The following is a 23,623-nucleotide window of genomic DNA, read 5'->3' as shown; positions in this document are numbered from 1 at the left end:
GATGCAGGGGACGCGGGTTCGTGCCCCGGTCCGGGAGGATCCCACATGCCGCAGAGCGGCTGGGCCCGTGAGCCATGGCCACTGAGCCTGCGTGTCCGGAGCCTGTGCTCCGCAACAGGAGAGGCCACAACAGTGAGAGGCCCGTGTACCGCAAAAAAAAAAAAAAAAAAAAAATAGTGCCCAACTTAACAATGCTTTTGTGATGATTAACTACATTATTACACATAAAATGCATAGGGCAGTGGCTGGCACATAGTAAATGCTCAATAAATATTATCTCCTATTATTGTTGGTGTTTTTTGCCTTTGTCTTGGATAGTTTAATGTTTTCACCACTGACGTGGATGAAGAATGGAAGGAGTGGCCAAGACTATAGGTTGTCTCCCAATGTCTTTTTACTTAATCTTTGATGACAGCAGTCACCTGGTTTTTAAATGGATATATAGCCATCCTGAACAAAGACTGCATTTCCCAGCTCCCCCTTGCAGCTAAATTGTGACCATGTGACTCAGTTCTGGCCAGTGGCATATAAGTGCAAATGACATGTAACTATCAGGAAATGTCTTTAAAAGGAAGGGCAGTTACTCCTTCCTCAGTTTCCTTTTCCCTGCCAGCTGGAATTCAGATGTGGTGGCTAGAGGTTCAGCAGCCATCCTGGACAGCAAGGTGACCTTGACACTGGAAGACATGCATGATGGAACAATGAGACAGAAGGTGCCTGCATCCCTGATACTTCGGCACATCATGTCAACTTGGCTAACAACTTCCAGACTTTTGAATTAATTTCTGTCTTATGTTAGCAGCTATTATTTGGGGTTTTTTTTTTTTCATTACAGCTGAACACAATCCTAACTAATACCAAAGATAATCATATATTAAGGTGACTTAGAGCTAAAAATGCTAGATATATAGTCCATGGGGTAATAATCAGAGCTCAGGAGCAGTGGACTAAACCTGATAGCATGGAGGATGGAGGTTAGCAGTGATAATATAAAGTGCTTCCTTGGGTCCATAAAAGCAGCCTTGCAATGGCTAAATGAGGTTGATATGGCCTGGTGGGGTCTTCTGAATGGATGCCTTATAAAGGAGATGGTGGGGTGCCTGTCACAAGGTAAGTACTCAGTGATGTGTGCCCTCCTTGGCCCTACCCCTTCCCCACAAGCATCTGAGTTCAAGGCGTGCTCTGCATGAATTGACAGCAGGCTGTTTCAGTTCAGGGGATTTTAGGCTCTGTTAATAATAGTATGGTGTACAGCAGGAGGAAGGAGATGACTCTGCATTACTTTTTATAGGTCAGGCCGCACCTGGAATATAAACAAATGGGAGTGTTTTCAGAGACAAGCCTGGAAAAGACATCACTTGGCAAAGAGACATCTTGGGATGGGGAAAAGGAAAACAAATGATCATTGTGTGCAAACAGCTGAAGGGATGTTACAGGAAAAAAAAAATGTTTCTATAATCCTGTCCTAAGCCCCTAAAGGGTTCTAATGGTTAGAAAGACAGATTTCATCAGTCAGTTAGCATATTAGTCACCTGATACTACTCTCAGGCTGTGGCAGTGACTGCTAATCGCCCTACCCAAAATCTGTCCCAACCTTCCTCGTGGATATAACCCAGATATTGTTCTGGTCACCAGCTAAAATACCCACCGTCCCATACTTCCTTGAAGTTTGAGGTGGCTATGTGACAGAATTGTGGCCAAGAAGGCCACGGCTTCTCTCACTTGAGCTGTCTTCTGGGCTTCCTGTTACATAAGAAGAATTAAGCCCTGCCTGGTTTAAGGCACTGAATCAGGTTTCTGGTCAATGCAGCCGAGATGCCTTCCTAATCCAGGAACCCTGCTCTGTTCTAAGAGGGGAAAGCCTTTCTTGTGGGAAAAAAACCCAAAAAACAAAACTGGCTTTTTCTGCTTATCAGACAGGATGTGAGGTAGAAAGTGCTAAAAACTGGAACAGTACCAAGATGGGCTGAGCTCCAGGGAGGCAGTGACCCTCTTGACCCACAGAGGAATAGAATGCATGCAGAGGCTGTAGGGCACTTCTGCAGCTGCGATGTTATAAAGCAGTATTGAGTGTAGAGTGAAAGGTCGGATTTAATGACCTTTAAAGTCCTTTCTAGAACAAGAACTTTTCTGATGGTCAGAAAGTTAAAAATAGGTGAACTGTTGCATAGTAAGTTTTGGTCACTGAACAGATGGTGTTTTTCAGCTGTAGCCTGAAAAACTATAGTGGGATATGCAACTTTCATTACAGTTTCTAAGAAAGCGCTCTCCCTCAACTCCCCCGGGGTAACCATATCATGGTGATTTAAAATTTCTAATGGAATTTTAGTTTATGTTTTATTTATAGTAATGTAATTTATCCCACTGTTTACTACCAGGATTTTTATTTATCTTGGACTTACAAAGTTAACATGGCAGTGAAACATACTCAGCAGCATTTTGATTTTCAGATACATGTGGATTTATTATTTTGGTCTGTGTTTTTAAAGCCATGGATTTATTATTTTTGTCTGTGTTTGAAAGAATGAATCTTGGTAATAAGATTCCTTCCTAACTAAATCATTGGAATGTTGATATCCTGTAAAATAACCATTAGGGATCAATTTAGAGGCAGAATTTCTGTAAACATGGCAGTGTTCTTTATGTGAAAGGGGGGCTTTTTCCCCTATCATGGTGGAAGCCAGGTTCTTTGATGGGGGTGAACATAAGAAAGGATAGGCTAAGTCTTTACTGGATTCTATGATTGATCCCTTGATGGGGATCTCAAGCCTGAGAGAGGAAGATGAGCTGCGTGACTTTGTCAAGGTACCCAGTGGTGACTGGCTGGCTGTAAGGACTCAGTAGGTGTTTGACGAATGAGTGAACAAATGAGTCCCCTTCCAGCCTGTGTCTGAGTTGAGGCTGTGAGATGATATTGTACAGTCTATGTAGGTGCAGATCAGTGTTTCTCGAAGCGCTTCACAATGGGAGGTTGGAGGGAGAAGAAGATGGTGCTTAAGATGAAAATCACCCCCGGGCCCCACTCCAGACCTACTGAATCAGAATCTCCACAGCTGCAGCTGAGGAATCTGCATTTTAGCATCCCCCCCCGCCCCCCCGCCGCCCCCGAGTGATTCTCCTGTATAATACACTTTGAGAACTGCAGGTGTGTATACTGGCTGTTCCAGCTGAAGCTTCCACAGAGGGATAGGATCTTAGGAGGCAGCAGGAATTCCACCTGGAGCAGGATTTGGGTGATCAGCCTCAAGAAGGCAGCCATAGCAAACGCGCTTGTCTCTGACGACACCTCCTGGTTGAGAGTAACAATTAAGCAAAGGCTCAACCCCGCAAACTATTGATACACAGGTGTTTTCTCTTAAGGGGCCCAGATACCGAAGGTGCTGCATTTTAGTGTCTGAATTCTAACAGCGATGTTTAATATACCCAAAGCCCCAGGTATCTAGGGGGATATGCGTTTATATTTGTATCTTCTTTTCACTAGCTTCAAGTAGAATCAATATATATTTGAATATTATCCTTCAATTATCTTACATGTTTCTTAAACAAATATTCTTATTTCACATTTACTTGAAACATTACCAACTCTTGGATTTCCTCTGAAAGGATTTACTGAACTCTTTGGCTAGGAAAATTATTCTTTGTGGTTGTTTTAGAGGAAAAGTGAGAAGCCAGTTTTTATCTCTCATTGATGACTCCAGGCAAGATAAAAAAAAAAATTGTTTCATGATATCTTGGTTTCTTCTTTTTACTGAGCACCTACTTATGCCAGCCATCCTCTCAGAGAACTCGGGGCTCAGGGATGGAGAGGGTGCAGGCGTGGTCCCTACAGTGGAAGTGTGTGTGATGTGGAGAAGCAGTGAGACGAAGGGGCGGAGTCAAGGAAGAAGGTGAGATGTGGGAAAGATTCGTTCTTCCAGATCCTACGTGGACATTACCAGGTCCCAAGCTCCCAGAAGAGAGACTGGTATGTGCTGAAACACAGAGGTGTGAAATGTCATTCGGGGTGAATGTCACAGGAAAGGGGTAACCTCCAAATAATTTGCCCTTATAAAGTGTGAGGCTGGAAGTCAGTGACAGGTAATGGGGCCAAGGAGTCAGGCCAAACCTCCCCCACTTGCCAAGGTTAGATTTCACCCTGTAGGTTGTGACTAACCACTGAAGAGCTTAAATTTAAGATGTGCTTTTTATCAGATTGTTTATTCCATTGGAATAGCAATACACAAAGCAGAGCACCTCCTTTTTATCTGATGGTCGACAAATTTAACTGAGTCCAAATTCCTGATTAAAATTCCCTGGTGGTCCAGTGGTGAAGACTCCGCACTCCCAGTGCAGGGCCCTGGGTTCAATCCCTGGTCAGGGATTGAACTAGATCCCACATGCCACAACTAAGACCCAGTGCAGCCAAATAAATAATTGTTTTTAAAAAAATTTTATCTAGTAGTTGAGAATTTCATGCATATTCAACACAAAAAAAAGCCCCTGCCCATTTGAAAAGACTTTTAGCATTCTGGTAATTAGATTTGGCTTGTGAACTATAACAGAGGTTTGGTGGGGGGCGGTTTTTGGTTTGTTTCTTTGTTTGTTTACTGTAGCTATTAGTCAGAGCAGGCTCTCCATGCCTTTTATTTTGGAGCTTCTGCACTGCCTCCTCTTCCTGTGCTAACAGGGCCACATACGCAGCAGTGCCCATCACACAGACCCCGGGAAACCCCCACAGGTGTCCTTAACAGGGCCAAAAGCTGAGCTCTGGTTTATATTCAGAGCCTGAGGCACGAAATAAACCAATTCATTATTTCCTGCACAATTTTTCACCTTGAACATATAATAAGTGATAATGGATATATTTGCATGTTGCTTTTGACAACAGGAGGAGGTGCTTACCGTGGGGCCCTGCTACACAATCAGGAAAGATGGACAAACACAATCTCTTTGTTTCTTCCGCCTCCCTTCTGCTTGGTCTTCAGCCACGCCATGCATAGCCTTACCCACTTGGCATAGTCTAGAGGAAAAAAGCATGGAATTTGAAATCCAAAGGACTTGAATTTGAATCTTGTCCTTCCCTGCCCCACCTCCCACCCCATTATGTTGGCAAGTCACTTAACTTTTCCTCTTTATCTGGCAAAGGGAGCTAATAATATCTTCTCTTGAGGATTGAGTGAGAAAAAATATGTATAGAATACCTGAGAGCAGTGCCCAACACACAGCAGGACCTTAGTAAATGTTAGCTTTTCCCCTTTTTTTTCTATCCTTCCCTTGATACCAGTGAGTCATCAAAAGACCAGGAAGCACACAGCCTTCAGACTGCAACAGTGGTAAGTGACCATTAGTTCCTGCTGTTCTGTGCTGTTCTATGGAGTTTACCTCTGAAACGGGTTAATTAAATTAGAGACCTTTTCTTAGCTTACAGATTTTCTGTCCCAATCTCTCTGTTTAGAGGTTAAGACTCGGCGCGTTCACTGCCATCGCCCGAGTTCATGGAACTGAGATCCCACAAAGCTGCACGGGGTGGCCAAAATTAAAAACAAAAACAAAACAAAAAGATTTTGAGCTCTTTCAAGTATGGAGTCTGACGGTCATTAACCAGCCACCCACCCTCCTTGCAGTTCCAAGAGGAATCCAGTTCTGTCAATATTTGCTCACCACAGGACATGGACCACAACCCTGATGTGATGCCCGAAGACAGGCTCTCCTGACCTGTGGGCGGGACTGCCCCCATCTGCACAGATAAGCAGACTGGTGCCTGACTGGCCCGACCCCAAATCAGGAGAGGGTCTCCTAGCCACTCATGCTGAAGGATGACTTTCCTATTGGTAGATATTACATAACAGACCAAGGTTTCTTACTCATCGGCCAAGTCAACAGCCTAAAGAACATTACCCTCAAAGATCTGGTCCAAAGGTAATCTTTGACTTAAAGGGACAGTATTTCAGGGACAGTTCCCATCGCGCATATTCTGTTCTGTTGTACTCATCTACTCTTAATGTCCTGGAAATGCCGAGAAATTGGCAAATTGTGAATAAACACAGTATGGCAGTGAACATGACAGTCAAAATAGAGCCAAGTGACAAAAGATTGAAAAGCTACCAAAGAAAAAGACTCACAAGCTGAAGAACGCTTGTGTTAGCATAGAAACTTTTGGTGAGAAACATGCTAGTTTGCACAGCTTTTGTACTTTGAGTAGTGCTGGTATAAATGTATGTCCAAGGGTGGCTGCAAGACAGCGACTGATGTGGGGAGATAATGATGATGCTGAAACATTACCCTGTTTTATTTGTACTTGAAGAAGTTTTTAAATGTGATTTCTAAAAAAATTTTATTGAAGCATAGTTGATTTATAATGTGTTAATTTCTGCTGTACAGCAAAGCGACTCAGTTATACATATATATGTCCTTCATATTCTTTTCCATTATGGTTTATCACAGGATATCGAATATAGTTACCTGTGCTATACAGTAAGGCCTTGTTGTTTATCCATCCTATACATAATAGTTTGCATCTGTTAATCCCAACTCCCAGTCCTTCCCTTCCCTATCTCCTCTTCCCCTTGGCAACCACAAGTCTATTCTCTATGTCTGCGAGTCTGTTTCTGTTTCGTAGATATGTTCATTTGTGTTGTATTTTAGATTCCAGTTATAAGTAATATCATATGGTATTTGTCTTTCTCTTTCTGACTTACTTCGTTTAGTATGATGATCTCCAGGTGCATCTATGTTGCTGCAAATGGCATTATTTCATTCTTCTTTATGGCTGAGTAGTATTCTATTGTATATATGTACCACATCTTCTTTATCCATTCCTCTGTCGATGGACATTTAGGTTGTTTCCATGGCTTGGCTATTGTAAATAGTGCTGCTCTGAATATTGGGATGTGTGTACCTTTTTGAATTATAGTTTTGTCTGGGTATATGGTCAGGAGTGGAATTGCTGAATCATATGGCAACTCTATTTTTAGTTTTTTGACGAACCTCTACACTGTTTTCCATAATGGCTACACGAACTTACATTCCCACCAACCCTCTAACCCAAGTAAGAGGGTTCTCTTTTCTCCACACCCTTTCCACCATTTATTATTTGTAGACTTTTTAATGTTGGTCATTCTGATCGGTTTGAAGTGGTACCTCATTGTAGTTTTGATTTGCATTTCTCTAATTATTAGTGATGTTGAGCATCTTTTCATGTGCCTGTTGGCCATCCGTATGACTTCTTTGGAGAAATGTCTGTTTAAGTCTTTTGTCCATTTTTCAGTTGGGTTGTACTTGAAGGATTTTAAAGTATGTTCAAAGTAATTTTTTTAACATCTTTATTGGAGTATAATTGCTTTAGAGTGGTGTGTTAGTTTCTGCTTTATAACAAAGTGAATCAGTTGTACATACACATATGTTCCCATATCTCTTCCCTCTTGCGTCTCCCTCCCTCACATCCTCCCTATCCCATCCCTCTAGGTGGTCACAAAGCACCGAGCTGAACTCCCTGTGCTATGCGGCTGCTCCGCACTAGCTATCTATTTTATGTTTGGTAGTGTATATATGTCCATGCCACTCTCTCACTTTGTCACAGCTTACCCTTCCCCCTCCCCATATCCTCAAGTCCATGCTCTAGTAGGTCTGTGTCTTTATTCTCGTCTTGCCTCTAGGTTCTTCATGACCTTTTTTTTTTTTTCTTAGACTCCATATATATGTGTTAGCATACAGTATTTCTTTTTCTCTTTCTGACTTACTTCACTCTGTATGTCAGACTCTAGGTCCATCCAACTCACTACAAATAACTCAATTTTGTTTCTTTTTATGGCTGAGTAATATTCCACTGTGTATATGTACCACATCTTCTTTATCCATTCATCTGTGGATGGACACTTAGATTTCTTCCATGTCCTGCCTATCGTAAATAGAGCTGCAATGAACATTTTGCTACATGACTCTTTTTGAATTATGGTTTTCTCAGGGTATATGCCCAGTAGTGGGATGGCTGGGTCGTATGGTAGTTCTATTTTTAGTTTTTTAAGAAGCCTCCATACTGTTCTCCATAGTGGCTGTATCAATTTACATTCCCACCAACAGTGCAACAGGGTTCCCTTTTCTCCACACCCTCTCCAGCATTTAGTGTTTCTAGATTTTTTGATGATGGCCATTCTGACTGGTGTGAGATGATATCTCATTGTAGTTTTGATTTGCATTTCTCTAATGATTAATGATATTGAGCATTCTTTCATGTGTTTGTTGGCAATCTGTATATCTTCTTTGGAGAAATGTCTGTTTAGGTCTTCTGCCCATTTTTGGATTGGGTTTTTTTTTTTTTGATATTGAGCTGCATGAGCTGCTTGTAAATTTTGGAGATTAATCCTTTGTCAGTTGCTTCATTTGCAAATATTTTCTCCCATTCTGAGGGTTGTCTTTTCATCTTGTTTATGGTTTCCTTTGCTGTGCAAAAGCTTTTAAGTTTCATTAGGTCCTATTTGTTTATTTTTGTTTTTCATTTCTCTAGGAGGTGGATCAAAAAGGATCTTGCTGTGATTTATGTCAGAGTGTTCTGCCTATGTTTTCCTCGAAGAGTTTGATAGTATCTGGCCTTACATTTAGGTCTTTAATCCATTTTGAGTTTATTTTTGTGTATGGTGTTAGGGAGTGTTCTAATTTCATACTTTTACATGTACCTGTCCAGTTTACCCAGCAGCACTTATTGAAGAGGCTGTCTTTTCTCCACTGTATATTCTTGCCTCCTTTATCAATGATAAGGTGACTATATGTGCATGGGTTTATCTCTGGGCTTTCTATCCTGTTCCATTGATCTATATTTCTGTCTTTGTGCCAGTACCATACTGTCTTGATTACTGTAGCTTTGTAGTATACTCTGAAGTCAGGGAGCCTGATTTCTCCAGTTCCATTTTTCTTTCTCAAGATTGCTTTGGCTATTCGGGGTCTTTTGTGTTTCCATACAAATTGAGAAATTTTTTCTTCTATGTCTGTGAAAAATGCCAGTGGTAGTTTGATAGGGATTGCATTGAATCTGTAGATTGCTTTGGGTAGTACAGTCATTTTCATAATGTTGATTCTTCCAATCCAAGAACATGGTGTACCTCTCCATCTATTTATATCATCTTTAATTTCTTTCATCAGTGTCTTATAATTTTCTGCATACAGATCTTTTGTCTCCTTAGGTAGGTATATTCCTAAATATTTTATTCTTTTTGTTGCAATGGTAAATGGGAGTGTTTTCTTAAGTTCACTGTCAGATTTTTCATCATTAGTGTATAGGAATGCCAGAGATTTCTGTGCATTAATTTTGTATCCTGCTACTTTACCAAATTCATTGATTAGCTCTAGTAGTTTTCTGGTAGCATCTTTTGGATTCTCTATGTATAGTATCATGTCGTCTGCAAACAGTGACAACTTTACTTCTTCTTTTCCAATTTGTATTCCTTTTATTTCTTTCTCTTCTCTGATTGCTGTGGCTAAAACTTCCAAAACTATGTTGAATATGAGTGGTGAGAGTGAGCAACCTTGTCTTGTTCCTGATCTTAGTGGAAATGCTTTCAGTTTTTCACCATTGAGGACGATGTTGGCTGTAGGTTTGTCATATATAGCCTTTATTATGTTGAGGAAAGTTCCCTCTATGCCTACTTTCTGCAGGGTTTTTATCATAAATGGGTGTTGAATTTTGTGAAAGCTTTCTCTGCATCTATTGAGATGATCATACAGTTTTTCTCCTTCAATTTGTTAATATGGTGTATCACATTGATTGATTTGCATATATTGAAGGATGCTTGCATTACTGGAATAAACCCCACTTGATCATAGTGTATGATCCTTTTAATGTGCTGTTGGATTCTGTTTGCTAGTATTTTGTTGAGGATTTTTGCATCTATGTTCATCAGTGATATTGGCCTGTAGTTTTCTTTCTTTATGACATCTTTGTCTGGTTTTGGTGTCAGGGTGATGGTGGCCTCATAGAATGAGGTTGGGAGTGTTCCTCCCTCTGCTATATTTTGGAAGAGTTTGAGAAGGATAGGTGTTAGCTCTTCTCTAAATGTTTAATAGAATTCGCCTGTGAAGCCATCTGGTCCTGGGTTTTTGTTTGTTGGAAGATATTTAATCACAGTTTCAATTTCAGTGCTTGTGATTGGTCTGTTTATATTTTCTATTTCTTCCTGGTTCAGTCTTGGCAGGTTGTGCATTTCTAAGAATTTGTCCATTTCTTCCAGGCTGTCCATTTTATTGGCATAGAGTTGCTTGTAGTAATCTCTCATGATCCTTTGTATTTCTGCAGTGTCAGTTGTTACTTCTTTTTCATTTCTAATTCTATTGATTTGAGTCTTTTCCCTTTTTTTCTTGATGAGTCTGGCTAATGGTTTATCAATTTTGTTTATCTTCTCAAAGAAGCAGCTTTTAGTTTTGCTGATCTTTGCTATAATTTCCTTCATTTCTTTTTCATTTATTTCTGATCTGATCTTTATGATTACTTTCGTTCTACTAACTTTGGGATTTTTTTGTTCTTCTTTCTCTAATTGCTTTAGGTGCAAGGTTAGGTTGTTTATTTGAGATGTTTCCTGTTTCTTAAGGTAGGATTGTATTTGCTATAAACTTCCCTCTTAGAACTGCTTTTGCTGCATGCCATAGGTTTTGAGTCATCGTGTCTCCATTGTCATTTGTTTCTACGTATTTTTTGATTTCCTCTTTGATCTTCAGTGATCATTTGGTTATTAAGGAGTGTATTGTTTAGCTTCCATGTGTTTCTATTTTTTACAGATCTTTTCCTGTAATTGATATATAGTCTCATAGCATTTTGGTCAGAAAAGATACTTGATACGATTTCAATTTTCTTAAATTTACCAAGGCTTGATTTGTGACCCAAGATATGATCTATCCTGGAGAATGTTCCATGAGCACTTGAGAAGAATGTGTATTCTGTTGTTTTTGGATGGAATGTCCTATAAATATCAATTAAGTCCATCTTGTTTAATGTATCATTTAAAGCTTGTGTTTCCTTATTTATTTTCATTTTGGATGATCTGTCCATTGGTGAAAGTGGGATGTTAAAGTCCCCTGCTATTATTGTGTTACTGTTGATTTCCCCTTTTATGGTTAATATTTGCCTTATGTATTGAGGTGCTCCTATGTTGGGTGCATAAATATTTACAATTGTTATATCTTCTTCTTGGATTGATCCCTTGATCATTATGTAGTGTCCTTCTTTGTCTGTTTTAATAGTCTTTATTTTAAAGTCTATTTTGTCTGATATGAGAATTGCTACTCCAGCTTTCTTTTGATTTCCATTTGCATGGAATAGCTTTTTCCATCCCCTCACTTTCAGTCTGTATGTGTCCCTAGGTCGGAAGTGGGTCTCCTGTAGACAGCATATATACGGCTCTTGTTTTTGTATCCATTCAGCGAGTGTGTGTCTTTTGGTGCTATTAATCCTTTTGCATTTAAGGTAATTATCGATATGTATGTTCCTACTCCCAATTTCTTAATTGTTTTGGGCTTGTTATTGTAGGTCTTTTCCTTCTCTTGTGTTTCCTGCCTAGAGAAGTTCCTTTAGCATTTTTTGTAAAGTTGGTTTGGTGGTGCTGAACTCTCTCAGCTTTTGCTTGTCTGTAAAGATTTTAATTTCTCCATCAAATCTGAATGAGATCCTTGCTGGGTAAAGTAATCTTGGTTGTAGGTTTTTCTCCTTCATCACTTTAATTATGTCCTGCCACTCCCTTCTGGCTTGCAGAGTTTCTGCTGAAAGATCAGCTGTTAACCTTATGGGGATTCCCTTGTGTGTTATTTGTTGTTTTTCCCTTGCTGCTTTTAATATGTTTTCTTTGTATTTAATTTTTGATAGTTTGGTTAATGTGTGTCTTGGTGTGTTTCTCCTTGGATTTATCCTGTATGGGACTCTCTGTGCTTCCTGGACTTGATTAACTATTTCCTTTCCCATATTAGGGAAATTTTCAACTATAATCTGTTCAAATATTTTCTCAGTCCCTTTCTTTTTCTCTTCTTCTTCTGGGACCCCTATAAATCGAATGTTGGTGCATTTAATGTTTCCCCAGAGGTCTCTGAGACTGTCCTCAATTCTTTTCAATCTTTTTTCTTTATCCTGCTCTACAGTAGTTATTTCCATTATTTTATCTTCCAGGTCACTTATCCATTCTTCTGCCTCAGTTATTCCGCTATTGACCCCTTCTAGAGAATTTTTAATTTCATTTATTGTGGTGTTCATCATTGTTTGTTTGCTCTTTAGTTCTTCTAGGTCCTTGTTAAACGTTTCTTGTATTTTCGCCATTCTATTTCCAAGATTTTGGATCATCTTTGCTATCACTATTCTGAATTCTTTTTCAGGTAGACTGCCTATTTCCTCTTCATTTATTAGGTCTGGTGGGTTTTTACCTTGCTCCTTCATCTTGTGTGTTTTTCTGTCTTTTCACTTTGCTGAACTTACTGTGTTTGGGGTCTGTTTTTCGCAGCCTGCAGTTTTGAAGTTCCCGTGTTTTTTAGTGTCTGTCCCCAGTGGCTAAGGTTGGTTCAGTGAGTTGTGTAGGCTTCCTGTTGGAGGGGACTAGGTCCTGTGTTCTGGTGGATGAGGCCTGATCTTGTCTTTCTGGTGGGAAGGTCCACGTGTGGTGGTGTGTTTTGGGGTGTCTGTGTCCTTATTATGATTTTAGGCAGCCTCTCTGCTAATGGATGGGGCTGTGTTCCTGTCTTGCTAGTTGTTTGGCATAGGGTGTCCAGCACTGTAGCTTGCTGGTCGTTGAGTGGAGCTGGGTCTTGGCGTTGAGATGGAGATCTCTGGGAGATTTTCACCATTTGATATTACGTGGAGCTGGGAGGTCTCTTGTGGACCAATGTCCTGAACTTGGCTCTCCCACCTCAGAGGCACAGCACTGACTCCTGGCTGGAGCACCAAGAGCCTTTCATCCACATGGCTCAGAATAAAAGGGAGAAAAAAATGGAAAGAAAGAGGGTAAAATAAAAGTTATTAAAATAAAAAATAATTATTAAGAAAAAAATTTTTTAAGTAAAAACAAACAAACAAAAAAAACAGACGGACAGAACCCTAGGACAAATGGTAAAAGCAAAGCTATACAGACAAAATCACACACAGAAGCATACACATACACACTCACAAAAAGAGAAAAATGGGAAAAAATAATACATCTTTGCTCCCAAAGTCCACCTCCTCAATTTGGGATGATTCGTTGTCTATTCAGGTATTCCACAGTTGCAGGGTACATCAAGTTGATTGTGGAGGTTTAATCCGCTGCTCCTGAGGCTGCTGGGAGAAATTTCTCTTTCTCTTCTTTGTTTGCACAGCTCCTGGGGTTCAGCTTTGGATTTGGCCCCCCCCCCCCACCGCGTATAGGTCGCCTGAGTGCGTTTGTTCTTCGTTCAGACAGGACGGGGTTAAAGGAACAGCTTATTCGGGGGCTCTGGCTCACTCAGGCCGGGGGGAGGGAGGGGTACAGAATGTGGGGTGAGCCTGTGACGGCAGAGGCCAGTGTGACGTTGCACCAGCCTGAGGTGCGCCGTGCGTTCTCCTGGGGAAGTTGTCCCTGGATCACAGGACCCTGGCAGTGGCGGGCTGCACAGGCTCCCAGGAGGGGAGGTGTGGATAGTGACCTGTGCTCGCATAGGCTTCTTGGTGGCGGCAGCAGCAGCCTTAGCGTCTCCTGCCCGTCTCTGGGGTGCGCGCTGATATCTGCGGCTCGCGCCCGTCTCTGGAGCTCCTTTAAGCCGCGCTGAATCCCCTCTCCTCGTGCACCAGGAAACAAAGAGGGAAGAAAAAGTCTCCTGTCTCTTCGGCAGCTCCAGACTTTGCCCGGACCCCCTCCCGGCTAGGTGTGGCGCACTAGCCCCCTTCAGGCTGTGTTCACGCCGCCAACCCCAGTCTTCTCCCTGGGATCCGACCGAAGCCCGAGCCTCAGCTCCCAGCCCCCGCCCGTCCCGGAGGGTGAGCAGATAAGCCTCTCAGGCTGGTGAGTGCTGGTCAGCCCCCATCCTCTGTGCGGGAATCTCTTTGCTTTGCCCTCCGCAGCCCTGTTGCTGCACTCTCCTCCATGGCTCCGAAGCTCCTCACTCCGCCACCCGCAGTCTCCGCCCGCGAAGGGGCTTCCTAGTGTGTGGAAACCTTTCCTCCTTCACAGCTCCCTGCCACTGATGCAGGTCCCCTCCCTATTCTTTGTCTCTGTTTTTTCTTTTTTCTTTTGCCCTACTCAGGTACGTGGGGAGTTTCTTACCTTTTGGGAGGTCTGAGGTCTTCTGCCAGCGTTCAGTAGGTGTTCTGTAGGAGTTGTTCCACATGTAGATGCATTTCTGATGTATTTGTGGGGAGGAAGGTGATCTCCACGTCTTACTCTTCCACCATCTTGAAGCTCTTCCCAAAGTAATTTTTATTTTGCTTTTAATAAGCTCAAAGAGTAGGAAAGAAAATTGTATCTGCATTGTAGTTTTACAAAGGGAATATCAGCAAATACACAAGTCAGGAGAAAAAGCCTTTGGACAGGTGATCTGTCCCAATCTGGGATTTAGAAGACTTGAACATCCTATACTGCAGGAAACTTCCTGATTGCTCTGGATCTCCTAACTTGCAGGTACAGTCAACTGCTAATTATTACTAGAAGTTAATTTAGTAATTCTTCTAACTGGTTCAGAATCCCCTTAGAAGGCATCGTGTTCCCATGCTGGCTGCCCTGATGGTTAGAGAGCAGGGTCTGCTGCCTTGAACCTTCCACACGCTCCCTGCTCTGTCTTCTGGAACAGCTGGTGCCTGTGTTATTTGACAGCCTGTCTATCATTTTATCAGAGGTCTCTTTTGTCTGCCATTATTTAGGAAAATGCCGCCTTCACCAGAGCCCTTCCCATCCAGGATCCCCTGATCCTGGTGGAATATGCCCTGTTGCCTGCAGTACCTCCAACATTTTGGCACGATGAGAGGGGAGAGACTAAATGCCCTATTTTACTCCTTGTTAGATTCCTAGGAAGAGGGAGGAAGTTAAAGCACTTGGTTAAATAAAAGGCATGGTTGTCTGTAACTTTTACTGTTTAAGAAATGTTGGCCTCCTATTGGGATTCAAAAATTAAAGTTATCACAACATTCTTTAATTTGTCCTGGAGACATGTGTGTACGGTGGCGTATGAGAGAGCGAATTAGAAAGACTCTTTCCTTCCCCTGAAGAGCACATATTCCTTTTTTAGACATCTCTTTCTTTTCTTCCAAAGTGAGGAAGTCTGCAAAGTGCCAGAATGTTGAGTTGATTATAATCAGTGCAATGCTTGTTTGAGTAGGATGGTCTAGATTGATCTGCTGTTGTATTGCTTCAGTATCCTACTGAGAAAAGAACTGCAAGAGCCCATTCAGAAAGACACAGATATATAGCATAATTTTGGTAAATAAAAAGTGTTCAGCAAATGTGGAATAAACTAATAAATATCTAGAGTTCCAAAGATTTAACCACATCATATATTTTTAAAAGGCAGTTGTTAATTCTTTTAAAACTCTATTTTTCATTACAAAACAATACCTGGAAATGGTTCCTCTGGCTTTCAAATAGATGGTCTTAGTAATAAAATGCATTAATATTTTATGACTCAGATGTGGTATGATGGTGTACACTGTTCCAGAAACAGCCACCACTTACTAAACACTTTCACTAAGTGAAAGCTACTATGGGCTTTAGGTGCATTAGCTCCTTAAATGCTTACAAGAATCATGAGACTAGAATGTTGTTTCCATTTTAAAGATGTGAACACAGTGACTCAGAGACTTAGGTAGCTTACTAGAGGTCAAAGAGCTTCTAGCAAATTACTTAAATAAGTAAGTGTTAGAACTCTGGATTACAGGGATTTTCTAATAGCCCATGTTTAAAAAGAGAACAGTGGTACTCATGATCAAGGCTTGTGTTAGGTTCACAATACTCCAGGAATCTCCTTTTAATTCCTTGGACACATAGGTACACTGTCATTATTTTTCAGCCTTTCAAGGGGCCTAAGTCTCCAATGACTGGTAATAAATATGGTGTTATGTGCTGAATGTGCTGAATGAAGTGCTGAATGAAGTCTTTCACTAAGTGCCCGTTGAGAAAAGATATTGTTGTTGGGTTGGACACTCCTATCTGAATTACAGCAATAAGGAAGTCCACCGGTGCCTGTTTTAACGCAAGGTCATAGTTAAATCTAGCCACTCAGGTGTTCAAACCAAGTAGTATGGGATATACTCTCAGATCAAGACATTGGGGGTTGGCCCTAGTGTGCACAAAGAGGCCTCATGCTGGGAACTCCCGCCCTGACCTCTGGTCTCCTCCATTCTTCTCTGTCAGCTCCCAGGAGACAGATCCCTGGCTAGGGCAACCCTGCCTCAAAGCCTGGAGAAGTGATGTGGCCATTGGCTAAAGTGTAAAATTTGCATAATATTTTAAAAGCTCATTGGAAAATGATACCCTCTAAGTTACAGTTCTTTGGGGGAAAGCCTGGTCTCAGTGTCCTATTCGCAGTCTGCTCAAAGGTAAGCATTTTTTCTTCCAAATTCTTAGAGTGGCATCACCGACCTAAATGAAGAAGGAATTTTAACTAATTTGGACTGCTATCCAGAGAGAAAAAATTTTGTGGGTGGGATATCCAAGTCATCCAATTCAAAACTCTAGCGTCTTCTATAGCTCTTCCTCTCCCAGTCACCTCGCAGCCCCCAACAAGGAACAAAGCTAGATTTATCTCAGACCCTGTGTGGGATATAGTAGGTACTTGATAAAAGTTTAGTTATTGAATGGACAAAGGAAAAGTGGTAAGGAGAAAAGGAAAGAAAAAGAGGGAGCATACTGAGAACCTCAGTATTCAAAATAGACCCTAATATTAACAGTGTGAGGAAACAGTTCTTTTAGAACTTGTTTGGCAATGTGTATTAAAAATCTAAAGAATGTGCACATCCTTTAACCCAAAAATTGAGTGTTTAGAAATTAAGGATGTGTGAAAAGATTTTGCCATAAACCAGAGTACTGTTCCTAGTTATAAGATATCGCAACCAACCTAAATATCCAAATATAGAGAATCAGGTCAACGAATTACATTACACCTACACCTGTTCTTCCCCGGTCTTTCTCCTCTCAGAAAATAGCACCACTGTTAAACCAGTTGCTCAAGCTGGAAACCTAGAATCACTTTAAAATTTCCCTCCTTCTCTTTCAACTTGTCATTCCGAGTCCTGCCGTTTTCTAAAATATACAGGGTATCGTCTTGTAGTAACTTAAGCAGGTGATAGATGCCATCAAGCCTAAAAGCCAATATATAAGGAAGGTTGAATGCTTTCAAGGGTTTATTCACCACCGATAGAGGAAGATGTATCCTCTGCACATCCCTGGGAGATGACTAGGAAAACGAAAGAGCTATGAAAGGCATTGTTTAAGTAGCCAGGCAAGTGGGAGTTGATGACTCTACAAATATCATGGAAGATGAAATTAATTTGAGAGCCACGGAAAAGGAAGAATTAGAAAATAGTGATATAGGATTTTACATATAAAACATATATACGGTACTATACTTTATGGATAATTTAAGAGGTTTTTCAAAGTTAATTTTGACGGGATGGGATCAGCACCACCTTAAGATCCTGAGCATCAGGGTCCTCACCCTTGCCCTCTTCCCTCTGGACCCCTTCCACAGGGCAAGAAGTCAACCCAAAGCCCACTTCCTTCCCCTGAGACCACAAAGGACCCCAGAACTCCCTCCTCAAACAAGGCCTGCATGGCTCTCTTCTCCAGGTGGTTCCTCCTAAGGGTGGATCCTGGCTATGGCAGGTGGTGTGGTTGGAGCTTGGATTAGTGGGTTCAGGTATCCACAAGCAAGTGTTAGGGCAAGCGGTGGGGAGAGAATGGGAGAAGGGTCTTCTTTTGTCCTCTTGTCTCAGCCCTGAAAATGTTAGCAGCCACCCTGGATGCAATATTTACCGCTGACTCTTGGGACTGGATGGGATATTAATTTCAACTTCCAACTCCCCATGCCATTATATCTCCTATCCAACTATTACCTCTACACTACTCCAAGCCCCCAGCATCTCCTGTTTGGGTTCTTGCTGTACTCCCCTAACTAGTCTCCCATCTTCCACTGTTCCCCCGCAATCCATTCTTCAACACGGAACAGGCAGAGTGAGCTTTCTAAAATAGAAATCAGACCATGTGACTGCCACAGACTGAAAGTACCTACTCCCTGCCATGGCAGAGAAGCCCTCCAGCTGCATCTGTCCCAGCCTCATTAAGTGCGAGCCACAGTGAGCACCTTTCAGTTTCCAGTGCTTCCTAAGAATTTTTTTCCACCTCAGGGCCTTCAAAAATACTGCTCTCTCTGCTTAGAACTTTCTCAGTTATCACATGACAGATTCTTCGTCCTTCAAGTCCAATTTTTTTCCCTCAGGCAGACCTCCTGCAACCAACTTGTGTACCCCTATTTTTGCCTCCTAGTATCTATTATTTTCCTTCATGGCATTTCATCACAAGTCAGGCTTCTATATTTCTTTTTCTTGTTTATTTGTTTAATGCCTGTTTCCCTCTCATCAAATTGTAAGAACCGTGTTCATAATGTGTATATCAGAAGTAGCACTGCATAGTACATCTGTGCGATTAAGTAATCTATCAACATATAATGGAATACTATTTAGTCAACAAAAATAATGTTTTCTATGGGTATTACTGGCATAGAAAATTGCACATGATAGAATTTTAAATGAATAAAAAGGTCATATAGTAATATAATCCCGTTTTTGTTTTTATAAATGTTAATGTATGCTAACATACGTTTACGTATATATTATATATGTGTGTGTGTGTGTTTAAAAACTCTGCAAGGTGTAACAGTGGTTATCTGGGTTGGAAAATTGTGACTGTAGTTTATTTTCTTAATTTTGCTTAACTTTTAAAATACTAATTGTGTATTACCTTCATAAGAACATATTTTAATTTTTATAAATAAATAAATACCTCATATCTACCTGTAAAGAAACCATCGCAGTAAACTGACGTTTTACCTGGAAGCCGTCTAGATGTCCAGCATTAAGGGAATGTTGAAGCAGGGTATGGCACGTCCGTTCAACAAAATGCTAGGCAGCCATTAAAAATCATTGTGATAAATGTCACAGCATGGAAAATCCTAATTATATAATATTAACTTAGAAGTGAGTAGAAAATGGGATGAAATAATAGAAATAATTTTTAAATGATGTCATTGCTTTCAAGTGACAGAATTCTGATTTTTTGTTTGTTCGCCAAATGTCCTATAACATCACTTTCTACAGTTAACTTTTTTATTTTTAAAGGAAGTATGTGCTTGAACAATTTATGTATGATCTCACCTTGTTACATGTTATTTTCTTTTGTAAGAATATTTGTGTAATTTAGTCTTTCTATACCAACGATGTAAAAAAAAAAAAAAAAGACTCAAATTTCCTCCGATGTGTAATGCATCACTAATTCCACAAGGTGGCAATGTCATAGTTATTAAGAAGCTTTAGAGAATTTGCTGGGGTTACGTCGTGCATTGCATTCTTCCTATTATTTTTCCTCATGTTTGATCTTGATTTACATTGACATTTACATTCCTTTAAGGTCCCAGGATTGTAATATCTTTTATGTTTTTTATTTTTAAATTAGAAATTAAATAACTCCCTTGGCCGGGAAATAATTCCTCTGCCTTCACTACTACTTTGCTTCCTAAATCTTTTCCATTTAAAAAAATAACAATCAAATAATATCAACTGCTATTTCCTGAAAGCCTTTTTATGAGTGACTCATCGTGTTGGGTCTTTATATACATTAACCCATTAACTTTTTTTTTTTAACATCTTTATTGGAGTATAATTGCTTTACAATGGTGTGTTAGTTTCTGCTTTATAACAAAGTGAATCAGTTATACATATACATATATCCCCATATCTCCTCCCTCTTGCGTCTCCCACCCATCCTCCCTATCCCACCCCTCTAGGTGGTCACAAAGCACCGAGCTGATCTCCCTGTGCTATGTGGCTGCTTCCCACTAGCTGTCTATTTTATATTTGGTAGTGTATATATGTCCATGCCACTCTCTCACTTCATCCCAGCTTACGCTTCGCCTTCCCCATGTCCTCAAGTCCATTCTCTACATCTGCATCTTTATTCCTGTCCTGCCCCTAGGTTCTTCAGAACCTTTTTTTTTTTCCTTGATTCCATATATATGTGTTAGCATACGGTATTTGTTTTTCTCTTTGTGATTTACTTCATTCTGTATGACAGACTCTAGGTCCATCCACCTCACTGCAAATAACTCAATTTTGTTTCTTTTTATGACTAATATTCCATTGTATATATGTGCCACATCTTCTTTATCCATTCATCTGTCAGTGGACACTTAGGTTGCTTCCATGTCTTGGCAATTGGTAAATAGAGCTGCAATGAACATTGTGGTACATGACTCTTTTTGAATTATGGTTTTCTCAGGGTATATGCCCAGTAGTGGGATGGCTGCGTTGTATGGTAGTTCTATTTATTTTTTTAAGGAACCTCCATACTGTTCTCCATAGTGGCTGTATCAATTTACATTCCCACCAACAGTGCAAGAGGGTTCCCTTTTCTCCACATCCTCTGCAACATTTATTGTTTATAGATATTTTGATGATGGCCATTCTGACTGGTGTGAGGTGATACCTCATTGTAGTTTTGATTTGCATTTCTCTAATGATTAATGATGTTGATCATTCTTTCATGTCTTTGTTGGCAATCTGTATATCTTCTTTGGAGACATCTCTATTTAGATCTGCTGGCCATTTTTGGATTGGGTTGTTTTTTTGATATTGAGCTGCATGACCTGCTTGTATATTTGCAGATTAATCCTTTGTCACTTGCTTCATTTGCGAATATTTTCTCCCATTCTGAGCGTTGTCTTTTCATCTTGTTTATGGTTTCCTTTGCTCTGCAAAAGCTTTTAAGTTTCATTAGGTCCTATTTGTTTATTTTTGTTTTTATTTCCATTTCTCTAGGAGGTTGGTCAAAAAAGGATCTTGCTGTGATTTATGTCATAGAGTGTTCTGCCTATGTTTTCCTCTTAAGAGTTTGATAGTATCTGGCCTTATATTTGGGTCTTTTATCCATTTTGAGTTTATTTTTGTGTATGGTGTTAGGGAGTGTTCTAATTTCATTCTTTTACATGTGGCTGTCCAGTTTTCTCAGCACCACTTATTGAAGAGCCTGTCTTTTCTCCATTTTAAATTCTTGCCTCCTTTATGAAAAATAAGGTGACCATATGTCTGTGGGTTTATCTCTGGGCTTTCTATCTTGTTCCACTGATCTATATTTTTGTCTTTCTGCCAGTGCCATAGTGTCTTGATTACTGTAGCTTTGTAGTATGGTCGGAAGTCTGGGAGCCTGATTCCTCCAGCTTCATTTGTCTTTCTCAAGATTGCTTTGGTGATTCGGGGTCTTTTGTGTTTCCATACAAATTGTGAGATTTTTTTGTTCTAGTTCTGTGAAAAATGCCATTGGTAGTTTGATAGGGATTGCAGTGAATCTCTGGATTGCTTTGGGTAGTATAGGCATTTTCACAATGTTAATTCTTCCAATCCAAGAACATGGTATAAAACTCCATCTGTTTTTATCATCTTTAATTTCTTTCATCAGTGTCTTATAATTTTCTGCATACAGATCTTTTGTCTCCTTAGGTAGGTATATTCCTAAATATTTTATTCTTTTTGTTGCAATGGTAAATGGGAGTGTTTCCTTAATTTCTCTTTCAGATTTTTCATCACTGGTGTATAGGAATGCAAGAGATTTCTGTGCATTAATTTTGTATACAGGTACTTTACCAAATTCATTGATTAGCTCTAGTAGTTTTCTGGTAGCATCTTTAGGATTCTCTATGTATAGTATCCTGTCATCTGCAAACAGTGACAGCTTTACTTCTTTTCCGATTTGAATTCCTTTCTTCTCTGATTGCTGTGGCTAAAACTTCCAAAACTATGTTGAATAATAGTGGTGAGAGTGGACAACCTTGTCCTGTTCCTGATCTTAGTGGAAATGGTTTCAGTTTTTCACCATTGAGAAGGATGTTGGCTGTGAGTTTGTCATATATGGCCTTTATTATGTTGAGGTAAGTTTCCTCTATGCCTACTTTCTGCAGGGTTTTTATCATAAATGGGTGTTGAATTGTGTAGAAAGCTTTTTCTGCATCTATTGAGATGATCATATGGCTTTTCTCCTTCAATTTGTTAATATGGTGTATCACATTAATTGACTTGCATATATTGAAGAATCCTTGCATTCCTGGGATAAACCCCACTTGATCATAGTGTATGATCCTTTTAATGTGCTGTTGGATTCTGTTTGCTAGTATTTTGTTGAGGATATTTGCATCTATGTTCATCAGTGATATTCGACTGTAGTTTTCTTTCTTTGTGACATCTTTGTCAGGGTGATGGTGGCCTCGTAGAATGAGTTGGGGCGTGTTCCTCCTTCTGCTATATTTTGGAAGAATTTGAGGATAGGTGTTAGCTCTTCTCTAAATGTTTGATAGAATTTGCCTGTGAAGCCATCTGGTCCTGGGCTTTTTTTGTTGGAAGATTTTTAATCACAGTCTCAATTTCAGTGCTTGTGATTGGTCTGTTTATATTTTCTATTTCTTCCTGGTTCAGTCTCGGCAGGTTGTGCATTTCTAACAATTTGTCCATTTCTTCCAGGTTGTCCATTTTATTGGCATATAGTTGCTTGTAGTAATCTCTCATGATCCTTTTTATTTCTGCAGTTTCAGTTGTTACTTCTCCTTTTTCATTTCAAATTCTATTGATATGAGTCTTCTCCCGTTTTTTCTTGATAAGTCTGGCTAATGGTTTGTCAATTTTGTTTATCTTCTCAAAGAATCAGCTTTTAGTTTTATTGGTCTTTGCTATTGTTTCCTTCATTTCTTTTTCTTTTATTTCTGATCTGATCTTTATGATTTCTTTCCTTCTGCTAACTTTGGGGCTTTTCTGTTCTTCTTTCTCTAATTGCTTTAGATGTAAGGTTAGGTTGTTTATTTGCGATGTTTCTTGTTTCTTGAGGTAGGATTGTATTTGCTATAAACTTCCCTCTTAGAACTGCTTCTGCTGCATCCCATAGGTTTTGGGTCGTCATGTTTTCATTGTCATTTGTTTCTAGGTATTTTTTGATTTCCTCTTTGATTTCTTCAGGTATCTTCAGTTATTAAGTTCTTCAGTTTTTAAGTTCTGCAGTTATTAAGTAGTGTATGGTTTAGCTTCCATGTGTTTGTATTTTTTACAGATTTTTTTCCTGTAATTGATATCTAGTCTTATAGCATTGTGGTCAGAAAAGATACTTGATAAAATTTCAATTTTCTTAAATTTACCAAGGCTTGATTTGTGACCCAAGATATGATCTGTCCTGGAGAATGTTCCATGAGCACTTGAGAAGGAAGTGTATTCTTTTGTTTTATGGATGGAATGTTATATAAATATCAATTAAGTCCATCTCGTTTAATGTATCATTTAAAACTTGTGTTTCCTCTTTTATTTTCATCTTGGATGATTTGTCCGTTGGTGAAAGTGGAGTGTTAAAGTCCCCTACTATGATTGTGTTACTGTCGATTTCCCCTTTTATGGCTGTTAGCATTTGCCTTATATATTGAGGTGCTCCTATGT

The 23,623-nt window shown here is 40.0% G+C and overlaps 1 protein-coding gene across 4 annotated transcripts in view; it reads left to right on the top strand.

Annotated features, from left to right (window-relative positions):
- The window catches only part of SLC44A1 (solute carrier family 44 member 1), a 214,451-nt gene that overhangs the window by 174,564 nt on the left and 16,264 nt on the right, over positions 1 to 23,623 (top strand). Inside the window, exon 16 of one of the 4 annotated variants that reach the window (XM_027105321.1) lies at positions 5,264 to 5,312. The exons of the other annotated variants lie outside the window; for them this stretch is intronic. Within the exon in view, the coding sequence (XP_026961122.1) occupies positions 5,264 to 5,266 (3 nt within the window). The 3' untranslated portion in view covers positions 5,267 to 5,312. The remainder of the gene's footprint in view (positions 1 to 5,263; positions 5,313 to 23,623) is intronic. 4 annotated transcript variants of the gene reach the window in all.

The sequence above is a fragment of the Aethalodelphis obliquidens genome, unplaced genomic scaffold, assembly GCF_003676395.1.
Source record: "Aethalodelphis obliquidens isolate GAN/ISIS:26980383/991018 unplaced genomic scaffold, ASM367639v1 scaffold7, whole genome shotgun sequence".
Lineage (NCBI taxonomy): Eukaryota > Metazoa > Chordata > Mammalia > Artiodactyla > Delphinidae > Aethalodelphis > Aethalodelphis obliquidens.
This window is presented reverse-complemented; position numbering and strand designations above follow the sequence as displayed.